Genomic DNA, 16443 nt, shown 5'->3' with positions numbered 1-16443 from the left:
CTCCAACTCCAGCTCCAGCCCCGTCCCGGCTCCAACTCTAGCCCTGGCTCCAGCTCGGGCTCCAACTCCTGCCCCAGCTCCAGCTCCAGCCCCGCCCCGGCTCCAACTCCAGCCCTGGCTCCAGCTCCAACTCCTGCCCCAGCTCCAGCTCCAGCCCCGCCCCGGCTCCAACTCCAGCCCTGGCTCCAGCTCCAACTCCAGCTCCAGCTCCAGCCCCGCCCCGGCTCCAACTCCTGCCCCGGCTCCAACTCCAGCTCCAGCCCCAGCCCTGGCTCCAGCTCCAACACCAGCTCCAGCCCCAGCCCCAGCCCCAGCTCCAACGCCGGCTCCAGCCCCAGCCCCGGCTCCAGTCCTGGCTCCAGCTCCAGCTCCAGCCCCGGCTCCAACTCCAACTCCAACTCCAGCCCCGGCTCCGGCTCCGGCTCCGGCTCCAGCCCCAGCCCCAGCCCCAGCCCCAGCCCCAGCCCCAGCCCTGGCAGCTCCAACTCCAGCCCCGGCTCCAACTCCAGCTCCGGCAGCTCCAGCTCCAGCCCCAGCCCTGGCTCCGGCTCCAGCCCTGGCTCCGACTCCAGCCCCAGCTCCAGCTCCAGCCCCGCCCTGGCTCCAACTCCAGCCCTGGCTCCAGCTCCGGCAGCTCCAGCTCCAGCCCCAGCCCTGGCTCCAACTCCAGCCCCAGCAGCTCCAAATCCAGCTTCAGGCTGATTGCGCAGGCCAAATACAAGGCCAGATCGGGGCTGGGCAGGGCTAGGGAACATGCTGGGTGGTGCACGTTTTCTCCGGAGTTTTGGGGGCCAGAGCTGGTTGCCCCGGAGATGCTTCATCTTACCGGAGGTCTCCGGGGTTTCCCGGTGCATCTGGTCACCCTAAGCAAGCATAAAATACATAAAATACTGATTAAAAACATGGTATACACTGTTTAAAACATCCTAAAAGCATACTAAAAGCATACTAAAAGTATCCTAAAATTCTACTGGATAGGCCTGCAGCTTTAAAAACAACAACCACAACTCAGTCCATTTTTTTTTTTTAAAAAAACCCACCCCACTAACCTTAGAAGAGGGGGCGCAGATGTTCCCAGGTGCCCCAGACCTGCCGTGTGAGTGCTTGGGTGCAGCGGTGGCGCCTAGAAAGCCTGCAACTGCACTCCTTCTGATGTAGATGGTCGGAAGGACGGTCAATGTGGTGGTGCCACTGCATGCAGCATTCCTCACGTCGTCATCAAGGCGAGGGCTGTATTTCCTGCTGTGTGCAAGAAAGTTGCACTATAAAATGCCCACTAGAAGGCGCTATTTCTATTGATCTGTATAGCCCAAGTGGTCTCTGCTGTCTTTTCCCGTGTAATTTCAGATTGTTACCAATGCAGAAGAAATCAAGAAGCAAGAGCGATTTCTCCCATCTGAAGGCACTCATCATCTTCTTTATCTGGCTACAGTAGATCCGTTAGATCACAGACAGGGCAGAATTTGAAGTTCAGTGCATTTTGGTGGAAGGCTTGCATTGGTTGCTTTATTTATTCATTAAAAGCATTCTACCCTACTCGTTAGCCAAAAAGGCTCGCAGAACAGCTTATAAACATTAGTAATGAGAACCGCAAGCAGCTGCTCTCTCAGCTGCAGTGATGGAATAGCCTGGCTTCTCTTTTCTCTCCTCCACAACCTGATGTGACCTTTAGGCATGTTCTTTTCCTGTGTAACAGCCTAAGCAGTCAAAGATGAAAATAATTATAATGGCAGTGCTTCCTCCTCTTCTACCAACTACATATTACAGTTTTACTCTTATTTTTGATGCTATTATGCATAGCCTGATGCTATGCGTTTGTACATGGAAATCAGTACCACTGTGCAATATGTAGACAAATAGTGTCTTCTCTTATATCTCTTCTTCCTCATCCTTCTGCCCACAGGAATAATTCCTATGTTAATACTGTCTTTGACCTCAGCTTAATGGCTGTTCAGAGAATGAAGAACCCTTTGCACCACAGTGATCTCATTTACTGGTTCAGCTCCCAAGGACATCAGTTTCGCAAGGCTTGCAGACTAGCCCACCTTCACACTGGTATGTTCACTAGGGCTGTGATCCGCTTCTCTTCAGTTCGGAGAAACAATAGCGAAGCGCAGGGCTTCGCCTCCGTTATAGGCGGAGGAGAAGCGAGTCGGGGGTGGGGGCTAGTGAAGCATTGCAAAGAGAAGCGGCCACAAGTGAATTGATCCGCTTTTTGCGAAGCGCTCCGCCCGCCATTTTGGATATTTCCCCCCATAGGATTGCATTGTGGAAAAGATTAGCATATAACTTTTTTGTTTTGAAACCCACATCCCTGAAACTTGCTGTGCTTAGAGAGTGGTGGTTGGGGGTCATTTTGTGGAGATGGTCAGACTTTTTCGTCCTGCTCTTTGCTTGCTATTAATTTGTTTAGAATGGCTTAAAGCGGGAGGGGATAAGGTGTTTTTTTTAAGCGATGACAGGCAGATTTAACACCCAAACATGATCACCTGATGAAGCATCCTCCAATCCCAATGTTGGAGGGGGGAATAAGCAAAATTATACTGGGTAACTTTTCTTTCTTTGTCTGAACAGACTTTTTCCAGTGTTTTTGAAGCAGTAGCCCCACCAAATGCACAAACACAGCCTTAAATCATATAATAAATAACAGATAGGAAACACAGCACTACTACCCGCCCTAACCTTGGTGAACAACTGAATAGATGTGGTGCAAGGGGATGAGGTCCCCTAGGGCATGTGGACGTGCCCAGTGCACACTCCTGCCCTTGGAGGGTCATCAGAACCCTCCAAAGATTAACCAGTGGAAGCTACCTATGCCTGTCATGAGTTGAAGTGTAAGGTAGCTTCTGAAAGACTGAAAGAATCCCCTATTAGTTATGGGATGCAAAAGGCATCTCTCTGTGCTGTTACCGCCTCACAGGGCTGGTTTGCATTACTGGCTTTGATGACCTGGAAAGTGGAAACAATCCTTGGCTCACTTACTTGTACCCCCAGAAATGTCTGCTGCATGCCCGCCTTCCCACCTCCTCCTGGGTGCTGTTGTTGTGGGGTATTGGGATCTGCTGCCTGGGACATTCTTCCCCATAGATCTATAGCACAGTGTGTGTGTGTGTGTGTGTGTGTGTGTGTGTGTGTGTGTAGAGCGCCTCTCTGCCTGCCTCTCTGCCCTCCTGGTGCCTGGGAGATGTAGATGGGCTGTGTGGGTCAACCCCACAAGCCGCTTGCATGCATGTTCCCAGTGCTTCAGGCAAGGGCATAGCTACCGCCTGCTGCTGCCTCTCCTCTTCTGTGCCCGCCTCACAGGGACGGTTGTGTGTTTGCTTTGACTCAGGGCATTAGTCCTTCCTGCGCTCACCCTGTTTAGACTTTGTGAAGTTCCAAGTAAATTTTTGAAGTTTGGAAGAAGATTCATAAGGTTTATCTTTAAATACTCCCCAATTCATGGCATGTTGGGATTTCCTTTGAAATGGCCATGAATAAGGAATAAGGAGGTGCAGAAGTCAGGGGGCTCAAGCCAGGTGTATGTGTATGAAGTAGGGATGTGCTCCGCTTCTAATCGGACCGGCGAATTAGAAGCGGAGCGGGGGGCTTCGCCTGCCCTTAAGGCAGAGGCGAAGAGGATTGGGGGACCAGCGGAGCGTGGCGAAGAGGATCGAGGTGAAGGCGGATCCTTCGCCTCGATCCGGAGCTCCGCCGGAAAGGTAAGTGGGGTTTACCGGGCCCTGCCGCTGTCGCCCATGCGGCGACAGCGGCAGGGCCCAGTAACCCCCCTGCCATCTTCTCCCTTACCTGCCTCTGTCTGCGGTCTGTCGGCGTCTTCAATTGAGCCCGCGGTTCAACCAGGAAGTCTGGGCCAATTGAACCGCGGGCTCAATTGAAGACGCCAACGGACTGCGGACGGAGGCAGGTAAGGCCCCCCTCCCCCTTGGTCCCTTACCGGGCTCTGCCGCCATCGCCGCACGGGCGGCGATGGCGGCAGGGCCCGGTAAACCTCCTGCCCTCCTCTCCCGGCCTTACCTGGCTCCACTCCCCTCCACTATGGAGCTCTGATTGAGAACCGGAGCTCCGCGGCGAAGAGGAGCGGAGTATGGGCGGAGTGGCGCGGAGCGGGCCGATCTGAAATTTTCGGATCAGCCCGCGGGGTGGAGTGGGGGGTCCGTGCACACCCCCAGTATGAAGGATGGGTGGTGGTGGTGGATGAGGTCCAGGCTGGGAGGGGTGGATGGGGGTAAATACCCAGGTCTGCATGGTGGGGTCCCAGGAGGTGATGCCAGTGGTAGGGGCTCAAGGGTGAGTGGTCGTGCAAGGGATGGTGTTTTGAGTGTTACGGTGGGGGGTTGTATTGGGTGTAAGTGCCTGGAAGTTGGTGTCTGGGGTGAGGGATTGGAGTGTCTACAGATGGGGAGTGAGGGGGGGCATCTCTGACTTTGCATGCATTATATCTCACAGGTCTGAGCACTCAGGCTGTTGACTGAGAGGTCCCAGAGCCCTGTGGTTTATTATTTCCACACTTGCCACACATATGCTAGACCCGTTGCCCAAGTCGTGTTGTGGTTTGAAAGGGTGGGTGTGTTATGGTTGGAAAAAAATGATCTCCCAGCTTTTGTGTGTTCAGTTCAACCACCGTAGATTTTTCCACGGATCTTTGCTTAGCTCTTTACTCACTGTTTATGTCTAATACAGATAATGTAATACAAGAGAGAAAGAAGTCTCTCATGAATGAGAAAGAACTTGAAAAGATCTTGAAGAAGAGGCATTTGGACTTTCTGGATATTCTTCTTTGTGCAAAGGTGATCATTGTAACAACAATACATTTCAACCCACCAAAGTGCTGATTTTACTAAATCAGCAATACTATCAAATGCATTACAAAATAAAAATCCAATTACAGTGAAAAACCAAAAATTAGAGCAAAATAATACCTTAACCTCTATAAGATAATTTTTAGAGATATGCATTTACACATTTCCTTAAAACTTAAAAAAGAGACGCTGAGCCTTTCTACATGAGGCTTTTATTGCGCATTCATGAGTGCTTTCTGGTGGTAGTTAGTGGGTCCTTTACATGATGTCATCCTTCCCCAGGACCTCTCCCACTCTTTGTAACCATTTCCCCAGCTTTTTATAAGTGTGGTATTATTTAGAAATAGCAGAACGAGACTCTTATAATTGTGCAATTCTGCTGTGCCACAGCACCATCTAGTGGTTGTGTTATGAAACATATAGAAAGGCAGAGAAAGACGCCACGACAAAAAAATGTGTAAAGGAGCTGATCTTAATTCTGCAAAGAATCCACAAGCAGATGCTTTGGTAAAGGTGCAGGTTAAAAGCCACATGTAGAAAAGCCTGCTCTGTTGCTCCTTCTCAGGAAGCTCATTCCAACATTACAAAAGAAAAAAGAAAAAAAGACTTGCAATTATCCATCGCTGATCTCATCTGTCTATTAGACTCCTACAATATAGACACAAGCAAGGGAGAAGTGTTTTGTCATGGCAGGTGCTGCTGTCTAAATTGTTCAGGCACAGCTTTAAAGTTAAGAACCAGCATCTTTAATCTGGCATGGAAATTAATTGCCAATGAGTACGGCAGCCACGACAGTGGTATATGTTCACATTTCCCAATGTTTGTTAAGAGGCGATCAGCAGCATTGTGTCACAGCTTCAGAGGCAGTTCCACAAAGGAGCATATTAAAGGAGTTGAACTTATCAACACATGAATGGCAGTGGCAAATCTCTAAATGGATCCAACTCTCTAAAACTTCACATCCCAGGGTGGGCATCAGGGGAAACTTCAGGGAAAGGAGCTCACTGAAAGTGGGCTAGGACCCGGAGGGAGTGGAAACTGAAGAGGTTCCCTGCCGTAAATGTTGGGGGGGATTCTTCTTCTTCAAAACTAACCTGATGAATGTTAAAGGCCAGTGATATAACTTGGCCAGGTTTATTAAAATCAATGCTTTCCAGCATTAAATTGCGGATCTGTTTGTGGAACCAAATGGGTCATATAACAAGATTGCCAGGCCCGTCACGTCACAGGTTATTTCCTCACTGCTATTTTTAACGTACCAGCAATTTTAAATGACATCGCTGCCTGTTTTTCTTCTCCTTTCAGCTCAGTTTCACCAGTGCTTGTGTGTATAGCTCCTAAAACAAATATACTGAAGTAGTACACCTAGCAGCATGGGTGGAGAACTATGCAGATACTGGCATATGGGTCTAGAACTAAGACAGATGGGAAAGGAGAGTATCAAGGAAAGCCCTAATATATTCATTATTTGCATGAGTTCATAGGAGTTAAGATAGGAAACGTTAACATAGTGGCTTCAATACACTCTTTGGCATTTCCCTATATCTTTCAGGATATAATCTCCCAGGCTATGCATTCTTTGTTGCACACTATGCTGAATTAAATCAACCAGCAATGCCTGCACTCCATTAAGGACTATATAGGGCATGTCTAGATGAGCCGTTATCCAGGGGATCACCCTGGGATCATCCCTGTGCATCCACATGATGCACAGGGGATCCCGGGGCAGGGAGGGATGATCCTTCCCTCGCCCCGGGATAGCTGGGATGGCTTTAATCCCGGCTTTTCCCACGGTCTTGGGATCATCCTGAGACTGCGAGACATGTGGGCAGCTGTCCCGGTTTCTTCCTGGCTCCTCGCGAGTAACCATGAAGAGCCAGGAAGCAGGCACAGGGCAAGGAGCTCTTTAAGCACTCTGTGCCAATCGGGGGGTGGGGTAGCATGGTTGGGGCTTTTTTGGGGGGGGGTTGGTTTACTTACTTTTTTGCTGGAGTGCTCATGTGGTGTGTGTTTTTAAAGATGGCGTGCGCTGCGTCCTCCCAGGACATCCCGCACCATGCGTAGACTGAGGATGAGGATCTCATGTTCATCATATCGCGAGATCATCCCCCTCCACCCCCCTCATCTAGCCATGCCCATTGACTTGTTCTTGCTGCTTGCCTGGGCCTGAGAAGCATTTGGTGGCCACAGTACATGACTGTTACGCTGCGTTCAGGTGGTCAAGTCTGCTCATAACTCCTGCCACTTTGGTTTTGCAGCAGCCCATGCTAGGTATTACAGGAGTTTGGGTATTTGTATAAATGTGAAATCCAGCATAGCCTAGTAAAAATGATTCAAATACCAAATCAATTGAACCTTTGGGCTTCTTTCAAAACGTGTCTCTCTCTTAACCCCCTTGTTAAGAATGTCTGTCCCTACTGAGCAGTGAATAAGTAAAATGAAAGTTAAATAGGTATGACATAATAAGCCCTGTGCCAACACTCTACCCTAAACAGTGTGTGTGTGAGATAATAGTGATAGCTGGATTCACCCCATGATTGCACTAGATGTCATGTCTGCACAGAGGTCTATAGGCATAGGTTGGAACAATGCAGTCTGATACCAATGTGTGGACATTGTGTGGACATTGTGTGGACATTGTGCATTCCGTTTTTGTGCAGGCAGTGCGATGATGCCAGGCATCTGCCACTGAGGTGTGCTGGTGGCAACATGGCCATCTTTTCGGCACCAGGTTAATACTTTCCTCTACTGGGCCATGTAATCCAGTTGTTTAATCAAGTCCTGATATTATATTTTAGCTATTTTTAGCTGTTTAAAATTGTTTCTAAATTTTGTATGTTAAAGATGATATTATTATTATTATTATTATTATTATTATTATTATTATTATTATTATTATTATTTGTGGGTTGTAATTTTCTGTGGATGGCCCAGAAAGCTTTGGTTCTTGGGGACATAGAAATGAAATAAATGAAATGAAATGTCTCCAGTAGAATGTTGGCACAGAGCTATAGAATAAAAGCGAACATCATGAATGGTGCTTTGCAATAGTTCTTCCTGGAATCTGTTGCTACCATTACTCCTCCACATGTGCTGTAAGATTTCCTGCTTTTCTTCAGACAAACAGGAACTCACATGTGCACCAGGAAACAATAACAATATGCACTGACCTAAGTACATCAACATTGTTGGTCTCTGACAATAAATTTCTTATGGCAGACATTGCCATTTCTTCCTCCAGGGCATGGCTATTGTTGATAGAAAATAGTCAGCTGAGGAACCTTCCCACTCCCTTGAATTAAAACTGTACACGCTGTGATTTACTATAAGAAGATGACTTATACCAAGTCAGACCATAACTCAGTATTGTCTGTTCTGATTTGGCAGCAGCTCCCAGAGTTGTAGACAGGACTCTTTCCCAACCGTACCTTAACTGGCAATGCCAGGGATTGAACATGGGGCATTTTGCATTCAAAGCATGTGCTCTACCTCATCATCCATGTACTATGACACACTACATATATTCAGCTTGATGGGTCACACATTGTTAGAGTTGCATTAATTAGGGATGCATTAAAGGAACTATGGATGATGATGATGATGATGATGATGGTGATGATGATGTTAGACTGGGGTTTAGCAACCTGCAGGGGTTGGGGGCCAGTTCCCCACACCCAGAATTTACAGGCCTTAAATACAGCTAGTTTTTGCAGCCACCCTGGTAAATTTCAATGGCAAATTTGGTGGCATTGGAGGGAGTAGCATGGGCCACCAAAAAGTCAATGGGAGCTGCATACAGCCCACGGGAAACATGTTGCCTACCCCCTCTGTTAGACATTGGATCTTACCAAGGCCATAAAATCCTGTATTCCCTGTGTGGTTAGGATGAAAATGGAAATCCATTATCAGATGAAGATGTACGTGCTGAGGTGGACACGTTCATGATTGAAGGTCACGATACGACGGCTACTGGACTCTCTTGGCTCCTGTATTGTATGGCCCAGAACCCTGAACATCAGCAGAAATGCAGAGAGGAGATAAAGGAACTTCTTGGGGATCAGGAGCTTATTCAATGGTCAGACTTCCTTCTTCTTCTTCTTCTTCTTCTTCTTCTTCTTCTTCTTCTTCTTCTGTATACTTTCTGGGTGATATTCTTGATGTGTTCTAAAAGATGAATATGACCACAGGCGTTTGGCTGTTTAAATCCCATAGAGGCATAGAAGATAGGCATGTGATATGGAATGAGGATGCTACAACCAGCTCTTCTTTGTATTTCCACATTTCAAGTATTGCTCTGCTTTCTCCACTGGCGTAGTATGTCATAAATTAAAACACACGCTATTTCAAATCAGATTTACTAAATCCTGCAAGAGCTACGGCTGCCATTAATGTTATAGGATATACTAATGCATCTAATGTAAACATTATTCTTTTGAATGGATTGGCTTTTACTGCTATGTTGTTAGAAAGTTACCTTCACAAAATTCAGCATGGGATATGGCAGCTTATCTGAAGTTTTCAGATAGAAGATTCAGACCTGATGTTTTATACTGAAATGAAATTTTGGGTTCTTACATTGCAAAGGACTAAGAAATAATTAGCATTTCTGTAGCAGATGGATAGATTTTTAATACTGACTTCTATAATGCATCCACAAAGAACTGTAATCATTAGATAAATCTCCACTTTCTGTATTTAAAAAAATAAACAAACTACAACACAGGGCAACAGTAGTTTGCAGAGAAACAGGTCTGCATGAGGGCAGTAATTCAGAAGCTCAATTTCCGCAGTTATGAGCACTAAGAAAAATTAAGTCTCCAAAATGCCATATGCAGTTTGGCTGTACTATTTTGTTTTGGCTGGAGCAGTGGGAACATCTCTTCCTGATTCTGTGGACCTCTGGATACATTTGGATTTTTTAAGCTGTGTGCTGGGTACCATCACAAATTAGCTGCTGCAGGGGAGTAGGGGACTAATCACAAAAATCTTGGGAAAGCCTCCTTCTCTCTCTCTCTTTCTCTCTCTCTGTGTGTGTATTTCTAACTCTGGTTTCTCTCTCTCTCTCTCTCTCTCTCTCTGACTCACAGCCCTTCTCGCCTGCTCTCTCTTTCGTTCTTCTCTTTCTCCACCCATGCAATTTAATCAAGCAATTTCTCCAATGATCTACATGGAGGAGGAGAAGAAGTTGTTAGATCAATGTTCTTTTCACCCAAGGATGAGATCCAAACAGCCCTTAAGCACGACTCCACCATTCCAGCGACAGAGGGTTCAAAAGCGCTTTATTGATTAGTAATCAAGGCCTGGTCTCTTCAAAGGGAGCAATCAGACAAAAGACATAGGGAATATGGTACCGTATTAAAGCTTTCAAGGGGCAGGGCCCAGTAGCAGCATTAACCAATCAGAATGTAACACCAGAGCCCCCCCTTATCTTCTGCAAAACATCCCTTTGCAACAGTAAGTTGCTCCAAGTTAACTTTCTGCCTGGAGCAATGAAGCTATTGTTTTGGATAGATAAGACAGTTACACAGGAGACATCCTTGAAGACGCCCTCGGGTACGTGACATTTCACTTGGTGTGCAATGGAGATTTTACAGTTTCCTGTTAAAAATGGAGGTGGTTATGCTAACATTTCCCCCCTTTAAAGCAATACAAAACTTAAGCTTGCTAGCTTCTTTTAGATCATCTGTGGCTAAGGCTTCACAATACAAATACATTTGCTGGTGGATTACTGACTTTGCAAGACTTTTCACAAGAGACAAAATACAGGGAAGGCAAAAAGCAAGGATAAACAAAAATCATTACAATGGAACAAAATACAATGCAAGAAATCCCTCTTTTAACTACTCTATATTGGATAACTAACTAGTGAGCCATCTAAATAGATCATCAGTGGGTGGTTCAACTGCTTAATGAGGAAGGCAAATTGATAACAGACAACAAAGAAAAGGCTGAAGTGCTTAATTCCTACTTTGCCTCGGTCTTCTCCTAAAAGCGGGTCTATGACCCCCTCCTGGAAAAAGTGAAGCAGAAGTTGAGGAGACAGGATTGCAGTTTGAGATTGATAAAGAAATGGTCAAAGAACACCTAATTTCCCTGAATGAGTTTAAATCTCCAGGGCCCGATGAACTGTATCTAAGAGTAACGAAGGAGCTAGCAGAAGAACTCTCAGAACCCTTGTCTATTATCTTTGCAAAATCATGGAAGACGGGTGAGGTGCCGGACGACTGGAGGAGGGCTAACGTTGTCCTTATCTTCAAAAAGGGCAAAAAGGAGGAACCTGGGAACTACAGACCAGTCATCTTCTGGGAAAATTCTGGAGCAGATTATAAAGAAGTCAATCTGTAAACACCTTGAAATCAATGCAGTGATTACTAGAAGCCAACATGGATTTGTCAGGAGGTGTAGGGAACGCTGATCAAATTTGCAGATGACACAAAATTGGGTAGGATAGGTAATACTCTGGAAGACAGAAACAAACTGCACAGTTACAAGATGGGGGACACTTGGCTCAGCAATACTACAAACGAGAATTGTTGTAGATCACAAGCTGAATATGAGCCAATAGCGCAATATGGCTGCAAGAAGGGCAAATGCTATTTTGGGCTGCATTAAGAGAAGTATAGCTTCCAAATCACGTGAAGTACTGGTTCTTCTCTATTCGGCCCTGGTTAGGCCTCACCTAAAGTATTGTGTCCAGTTCTGGGCTCCACAATTCAAGAAGGACGCAGACAAGCTGGAGCGTGTTCAGAAGAGGGCAACCAGGATGATCAGAGGTCTAGAAACAAAGCCCTATGAAGAGAGACTGAAAGAACTGGGCATGTTTAGCCTGGAGAAGAGAAGATTGAGGGGAGACATGAGAGCACTCTTCAAATACTTAAAAGGTTGTCACACAGAGGAGGGCCAAGATCTCTTCTCAGAATGCAAGACACGGAATAACAGGCTCAAGTTAAAAGAAGCCAGATTCCGGCTGGACATCAGGAAAAACTTCCTAACTGTTAGAGCAGTGCGACAGTGGAATCAGTTACCTAGGGAGGTTGTGGGCTCTCCCACATTAGAGGCATTCAAGAGGCAGCTGGACAACTAACTTTCAGGGATTCCTGCATTAAGCAGGGGGTTGGACTTGATGGCCTTGTAGGCTCCTTCCAACTCTGCTATTCTATGATTCTTTGTTAACTTTCTTTTATAACTAACGTATGCTCTAAAGATCCTTGGGTAGAATCATAATATGTGTACACAATTCTGAACCTTTAATAATCTTATATTTTGGCTTGTGTGGTGATCACAAGCTTTTGCAGGGCAGGAAGATAAGCTTTTGCAAAGAACATTTGGCAATTGTGGAACGAAGCCAAGTCACTTATGAGTGGTAAAAGGCACAAATCCTTTCTTAAAAACATTTGCTATGGCAATTAAAGAAACACTTGGAACCTACTAAAGTAACAATTATCAAAATTACAGCTACACAATCTTCACACACATGTAAGCTCATTAGTTTATCAAATATAACTTTAGTGTCTTTTAAATGTTGGGCTGAGTATTTATCCGTGAGTATCTGTGCTGGTTTCTTCGCCTATGTTGCTGGTGGCTTCCGGTGCACCAGAAGGCAGATGACCTTTGCTTTGCCTGTATCCTTCTGGCACGCGGGGCCAGGGGAGGCTTTATTTTAGAACAATGTGTCCATTTATCTGTCTATAATAATTTCACTTACAAGTACAAAGCAGCAAGGGCTTTTTAACTTCTGGGGTCCTACTTTTAAGCAGGTAGGCTGGAACAAGCAGGGTTCTTCTAACGACAATCTCTGGAAAGGTGCAGGTAACGATGGAGCTGGAAAAGAGAAAACTGCAGGGCAATTACATATTCTTGGAATAAAACATTCCCCAATTCCTATTTAATTTTTTTCCTTGTTCCCCCACTAAAAACTGAGAGGAAAAGCCAAATATTAGTTCAAAAGAAAACAATTTAAGACCTTTTTCTAACTTTAACAATGCAATTGGAAATACATCCACCCATTTCAAGGAAATTTCTATTTTAATTTTTGCTAGGGTCTCTTTTCAGGGTCCTATTAACTCTATCTGCCTTCCAGACTGGAATCTTCATGAGATGCCAGCCTATTTTTAGGACAAAAGTGCCATATTCTACACTACCTAAGAAGTAAAATAGCTTTCTAGATCTGATTTTATGGTTTCAGGCCTGAACAAAACAGTAGGTGTTCAAAAAAACTTTTACATTTCAACAAAGTCAATCTGGATTCTTAAAAAAAAGATAACAAGTCCATGTCTGCAGGGGCTTTTCTTTTGATGCATTTACAAATGAGGCCAGTAAAAACAATTCACTGAGCATTTATATTCTTTGGCTGATTCAGGTCTTTAAACAGGGAGGTCATGATGATTCTTGGCACATCAAGGGTAACAAATCCCATCTTTCTGGGTTCTCGAAAACTTTTGAGTTATTGTGCTAATTCCAAGTCTTCTTTTTCATAAGGTGGATTCAAATACTGAGAAATGGGCTAGCTCCAATCATGGCAGCACATTTGTAGACAAATTGGCCAGTTCTTTTGGCAACATCAGGACTTCTAACAGATCAACTGTTAATTCTCCATGGGTCACTGCTCCATGGGCAGTCACAAATCTTCTTTCTTTCCAAATCTGTCCATGTGATATTTTGAATCAGTAAATATAGTCTTTTGCCTGAAACAAGCATCAGGGCTTCTGTGCATACTACAAGTTCAGCTGCTTGTTGTACAATTGTAGCTGGATCCATCAGTAAACAACTCGAAGTCATCATATAGGTCTGGGCGAGGTTTGGTGCTAAGTTGCAAGACTTCAAGGCAATCATGCTCTGGAACTTCTTCTTTGTAGTTCAGGTATCAAGGTGGCAGGATTCAATGAGGCGAGCCTTGGGTCCACGAGGAGGTGGATCTCAATCTGGACTGGCAGGCAGGGTTCAGGTGTCAGCTTCTTCCACTGTACTCCACTGGTCTGTGCCACGTTTTGGCACAGCACACTTGAGGCTGGTAGTGCAAACACAGTAATGCAAGCTGGAGTTTTTAATTGCTTTAATCATTTCACAAGTCCATTTTTAAAAAGCAATAGCTGTATTCTTCTTCTGGCTTCTAATTTCAAAGGATACTGACGCAAGAACACAGGGGTGCTTTTAGGCTTCAATTGTAGTTGCATTTAGGGCTCAGGCTCAGGGCTCAAAGCATTTCAAAAGTTCTATTAGGCCAAAGGAAATTTGGGCCCACAACTTAGTTAGAATACCTCTGGGCAATTTTCAGAACACAACGTTCAAAACACAAAACAAAAATATAGCAATTCAGTATTTCCAATCTTCGTCAGCAGAGGACGCAAGATTGTCCATTCACTAACTTTTTCAAGGCAGGGCTCTTTCACCCCCCTTTTCCTTCTGGTCAAAAACCATGCCACGTACACTAACCTTCAAACACTTTCCTTTTTCACTACGTTTCAACTTCTCATCTTCTTCACCTCTTCTATTCACATACTTTACTCTTCTTCAAATCAACTTCACTTCAAATCAACTTCTTTTCAAAACAACCAAAACAACCTTTTTAAAAGTCTTTCAAACTATCTCTTCTGCACAGCCTTCTCTCTCTCTCTCTCTTTTCAGACATTTCTCTTATCCACTTTTAGCAACATACTTTTTCTTTCTCTCATCTTGGCAAAACGGTTGGCAAAACTATTTGTACAAGGACTTGAGCTTTTCAACTCAGGCAGTGAAACTTCAAAGCTATGGAAGACATTTCTTCCGTGAAAATGGGGTTCTACATTTTCTAATTATCTGAGGTTTGTGAAAGACAAAATACACAAAGTCTTCAAAATCTTTGGACTACTTTCACTGAAAACAAAAACTTTCACTGAAAACAAAACTGCTTATCACTAGCTGCTAAGCATAGGAGAAGCAAAAAAACACTAGGGAGGAGGAGGCTGCAAGGGGGATCTAGCCGCAGAAGGAAAACAAAAACTTTCTTTCACTTGGGCCGGGTGGAAAACACAAACTGACAATTCTTTTTTTCTTTCACTTTAACACAACACCAACTTTTCTGTAATTCACATTCCAACACTAAAGGGCGATCGTTTGAGAGGTACATTTACTCAATTACATTTCTCTGTTTGCAAATTGATTCCAATGACACAGCTGAAATTAACTTTGGATCAAGTTCAAAAAATCCACAAGGGGCAATCTAACATAAAAAAGACATCCGTTCACAGTCACAAACATTTTTAACTCATTGTTACACTGTTACAGTTTCAAAATCCCTTTTTCAATTTCAATGAAAGCTTTCCCAAAGACAACAACTTAACCAATGGGCTCAGGGACTCTTTTCCAATACGGACTATAAGCTTCCCATTTCTGAGGTCAATTGTGAACACCCACTCCCTCCATTTCCCGTCAGGGTCCTAGGGATTAAAGGTTTCACTCACCAAATAGCCGTCTCCCGTCTTCGCCCTTTCTAATCACGTCTGATTGCAAATTGTTGTTGCCTGTTCCCTTCCATCTGTCGGGTGGAGTCAATTTTGTAACCTTGGCTCGAATGGTCCCGTCAATTCGGTCTCCATGTCTGCACAGTGCATGTCAACCTACTAGAGGCAAGAGAAATCTCTCTTGGCGATCGCTCCTCAATCTAGGCTCCACTGGCAGGCATGAATCCGTCTTGGGGTAGATCCGAGTCAGGCGCCATTTGTTAGATCAATGTTCTTTTCACCCAAGGACGAGATCCAAACAGCCCTTAAGCACGACTCCACCATTCCAGCGACAAGGACGAGATTTTACAGTTTCCTGTTAAAAATGGAGGTGGTTATGCTAACAAAGTGGCCCTGGCAAAAATTCCCTGGAGGAACCCACCCCCACCAAGGTACCTGTTGTCCAAGTTTCTTTGATGGGGCTGCGCGTCTCCTCCTTGCAATCATGTTCCAGCAGGGTATACATTTTTTTTCTTTATTCAAGTGAATGGAGTTATTCCCTGATTTATTTGAATAGGGAAGGGGGAAACTGGTAAAAAAAATGGCTAGAAAAGGGGTGAAGACCCTGTTGTCCTTGCAGTCAGGATCTTATGCCAGGGAGTTGGGCTCAGAAAGCTCATGAAAAGCCCAAGTCATTCCTCCCTTTACTCTCCAAGCAGAAGAAGACAGATAGCTGCATATAACTCTGTTGCCAAAGCTTGGATGCCTTTAGGGCCTTCTGGGTGGGAGCTGAGGGTCTCCTCAAACATCCTTGCATACCATGACTGTACAGACCGCCTCTTTCTCATTTTCTCAGTCATTTCTAGTCTCAAGGCTGTATTCTCATTACACATTTTACTTATATAAAGTTGTGTGTAAAAGAAAGTATGGAATTATATGATTTTACATATCAGGACATAATAACAATAATCTGTTCCTTAGCAGGTCTATAAATTAGGTAAATACAACCTCAGATTAACAACAACACATGACATATTGCACCTTGTCATGATTTATTTAACAGAAATAAAGCCAAAATGGAGAAGCCATGTGTGAAAAAGTAAGTACTCCTTATGATTCAATAGCTTTTAGAACCACCTTTTGCAGCAATAACTTGAAGTAATCGTTTTCTGTATGACTTTATCAGTCTCTCACATTGTTGTGGAGGAATTTTGGCCCACTCT

At 44.8% G+C, this 16443-nt stretch overlaps 2 protein-coding genes across 3 annotated transcripts in view; one reads left to right on the top strand and one right to left on the bottom strand.

The window, feature by feature from the left end:
- The window catches only part of PDZK1IP1 (PDZK1 interacting protein 1), a 355951-nt gene that overhangs the window by 58333 nt on the left and 281175 nt on the right, over positions 1-16443 (bottom strand). The gene's annotated exons all lie outside the window — the stretch shown is intronic.
- LOC134393425 (cytochrome P450 4B1-like) overlaps positions 1-16443 on the top strand; it is a 51941-nt gene that overhangs the window by 24342 nt on the left and 11156 nt on the right. For both annotated transcript variants that reach the window (XM_063118454.1, XM_063118461.1), the window contains 3 exons: positions 1904-2055; positions 4684-4790; positions 8687-8877. In XM_063118454.1, coding sequence (XP_062974524.1) covers positions 1904-2055; positions 4684-4790; positions 8687-8877 — 450 coding nt within the window. The remainder of the gene's footprint in view (positions 1-1903; positions 2056-4683; positions 4791-8686; positions 8878-16443) is intronic.

Source organism: Elgaria multicarinata, chromosome 1, assembly GCF_023053635.1.
Source record: "Elgaria multicarinata webbii isolate HBS135686 ecotype San Diego chromosome 1, rElgMul1.1.pri, whole genome shotgun sequence".
Lineage (NCBI taxonomy): Eukaryota > Metazoa > Chordata > Lepidosauria > Squamata > Anguidae > Elgaria > Elgaria multicarinata.
Note: the sequence above shows the minus strand (reverse complement) of the source record. Positions and strands in the feature narration are given on the sequence as shown.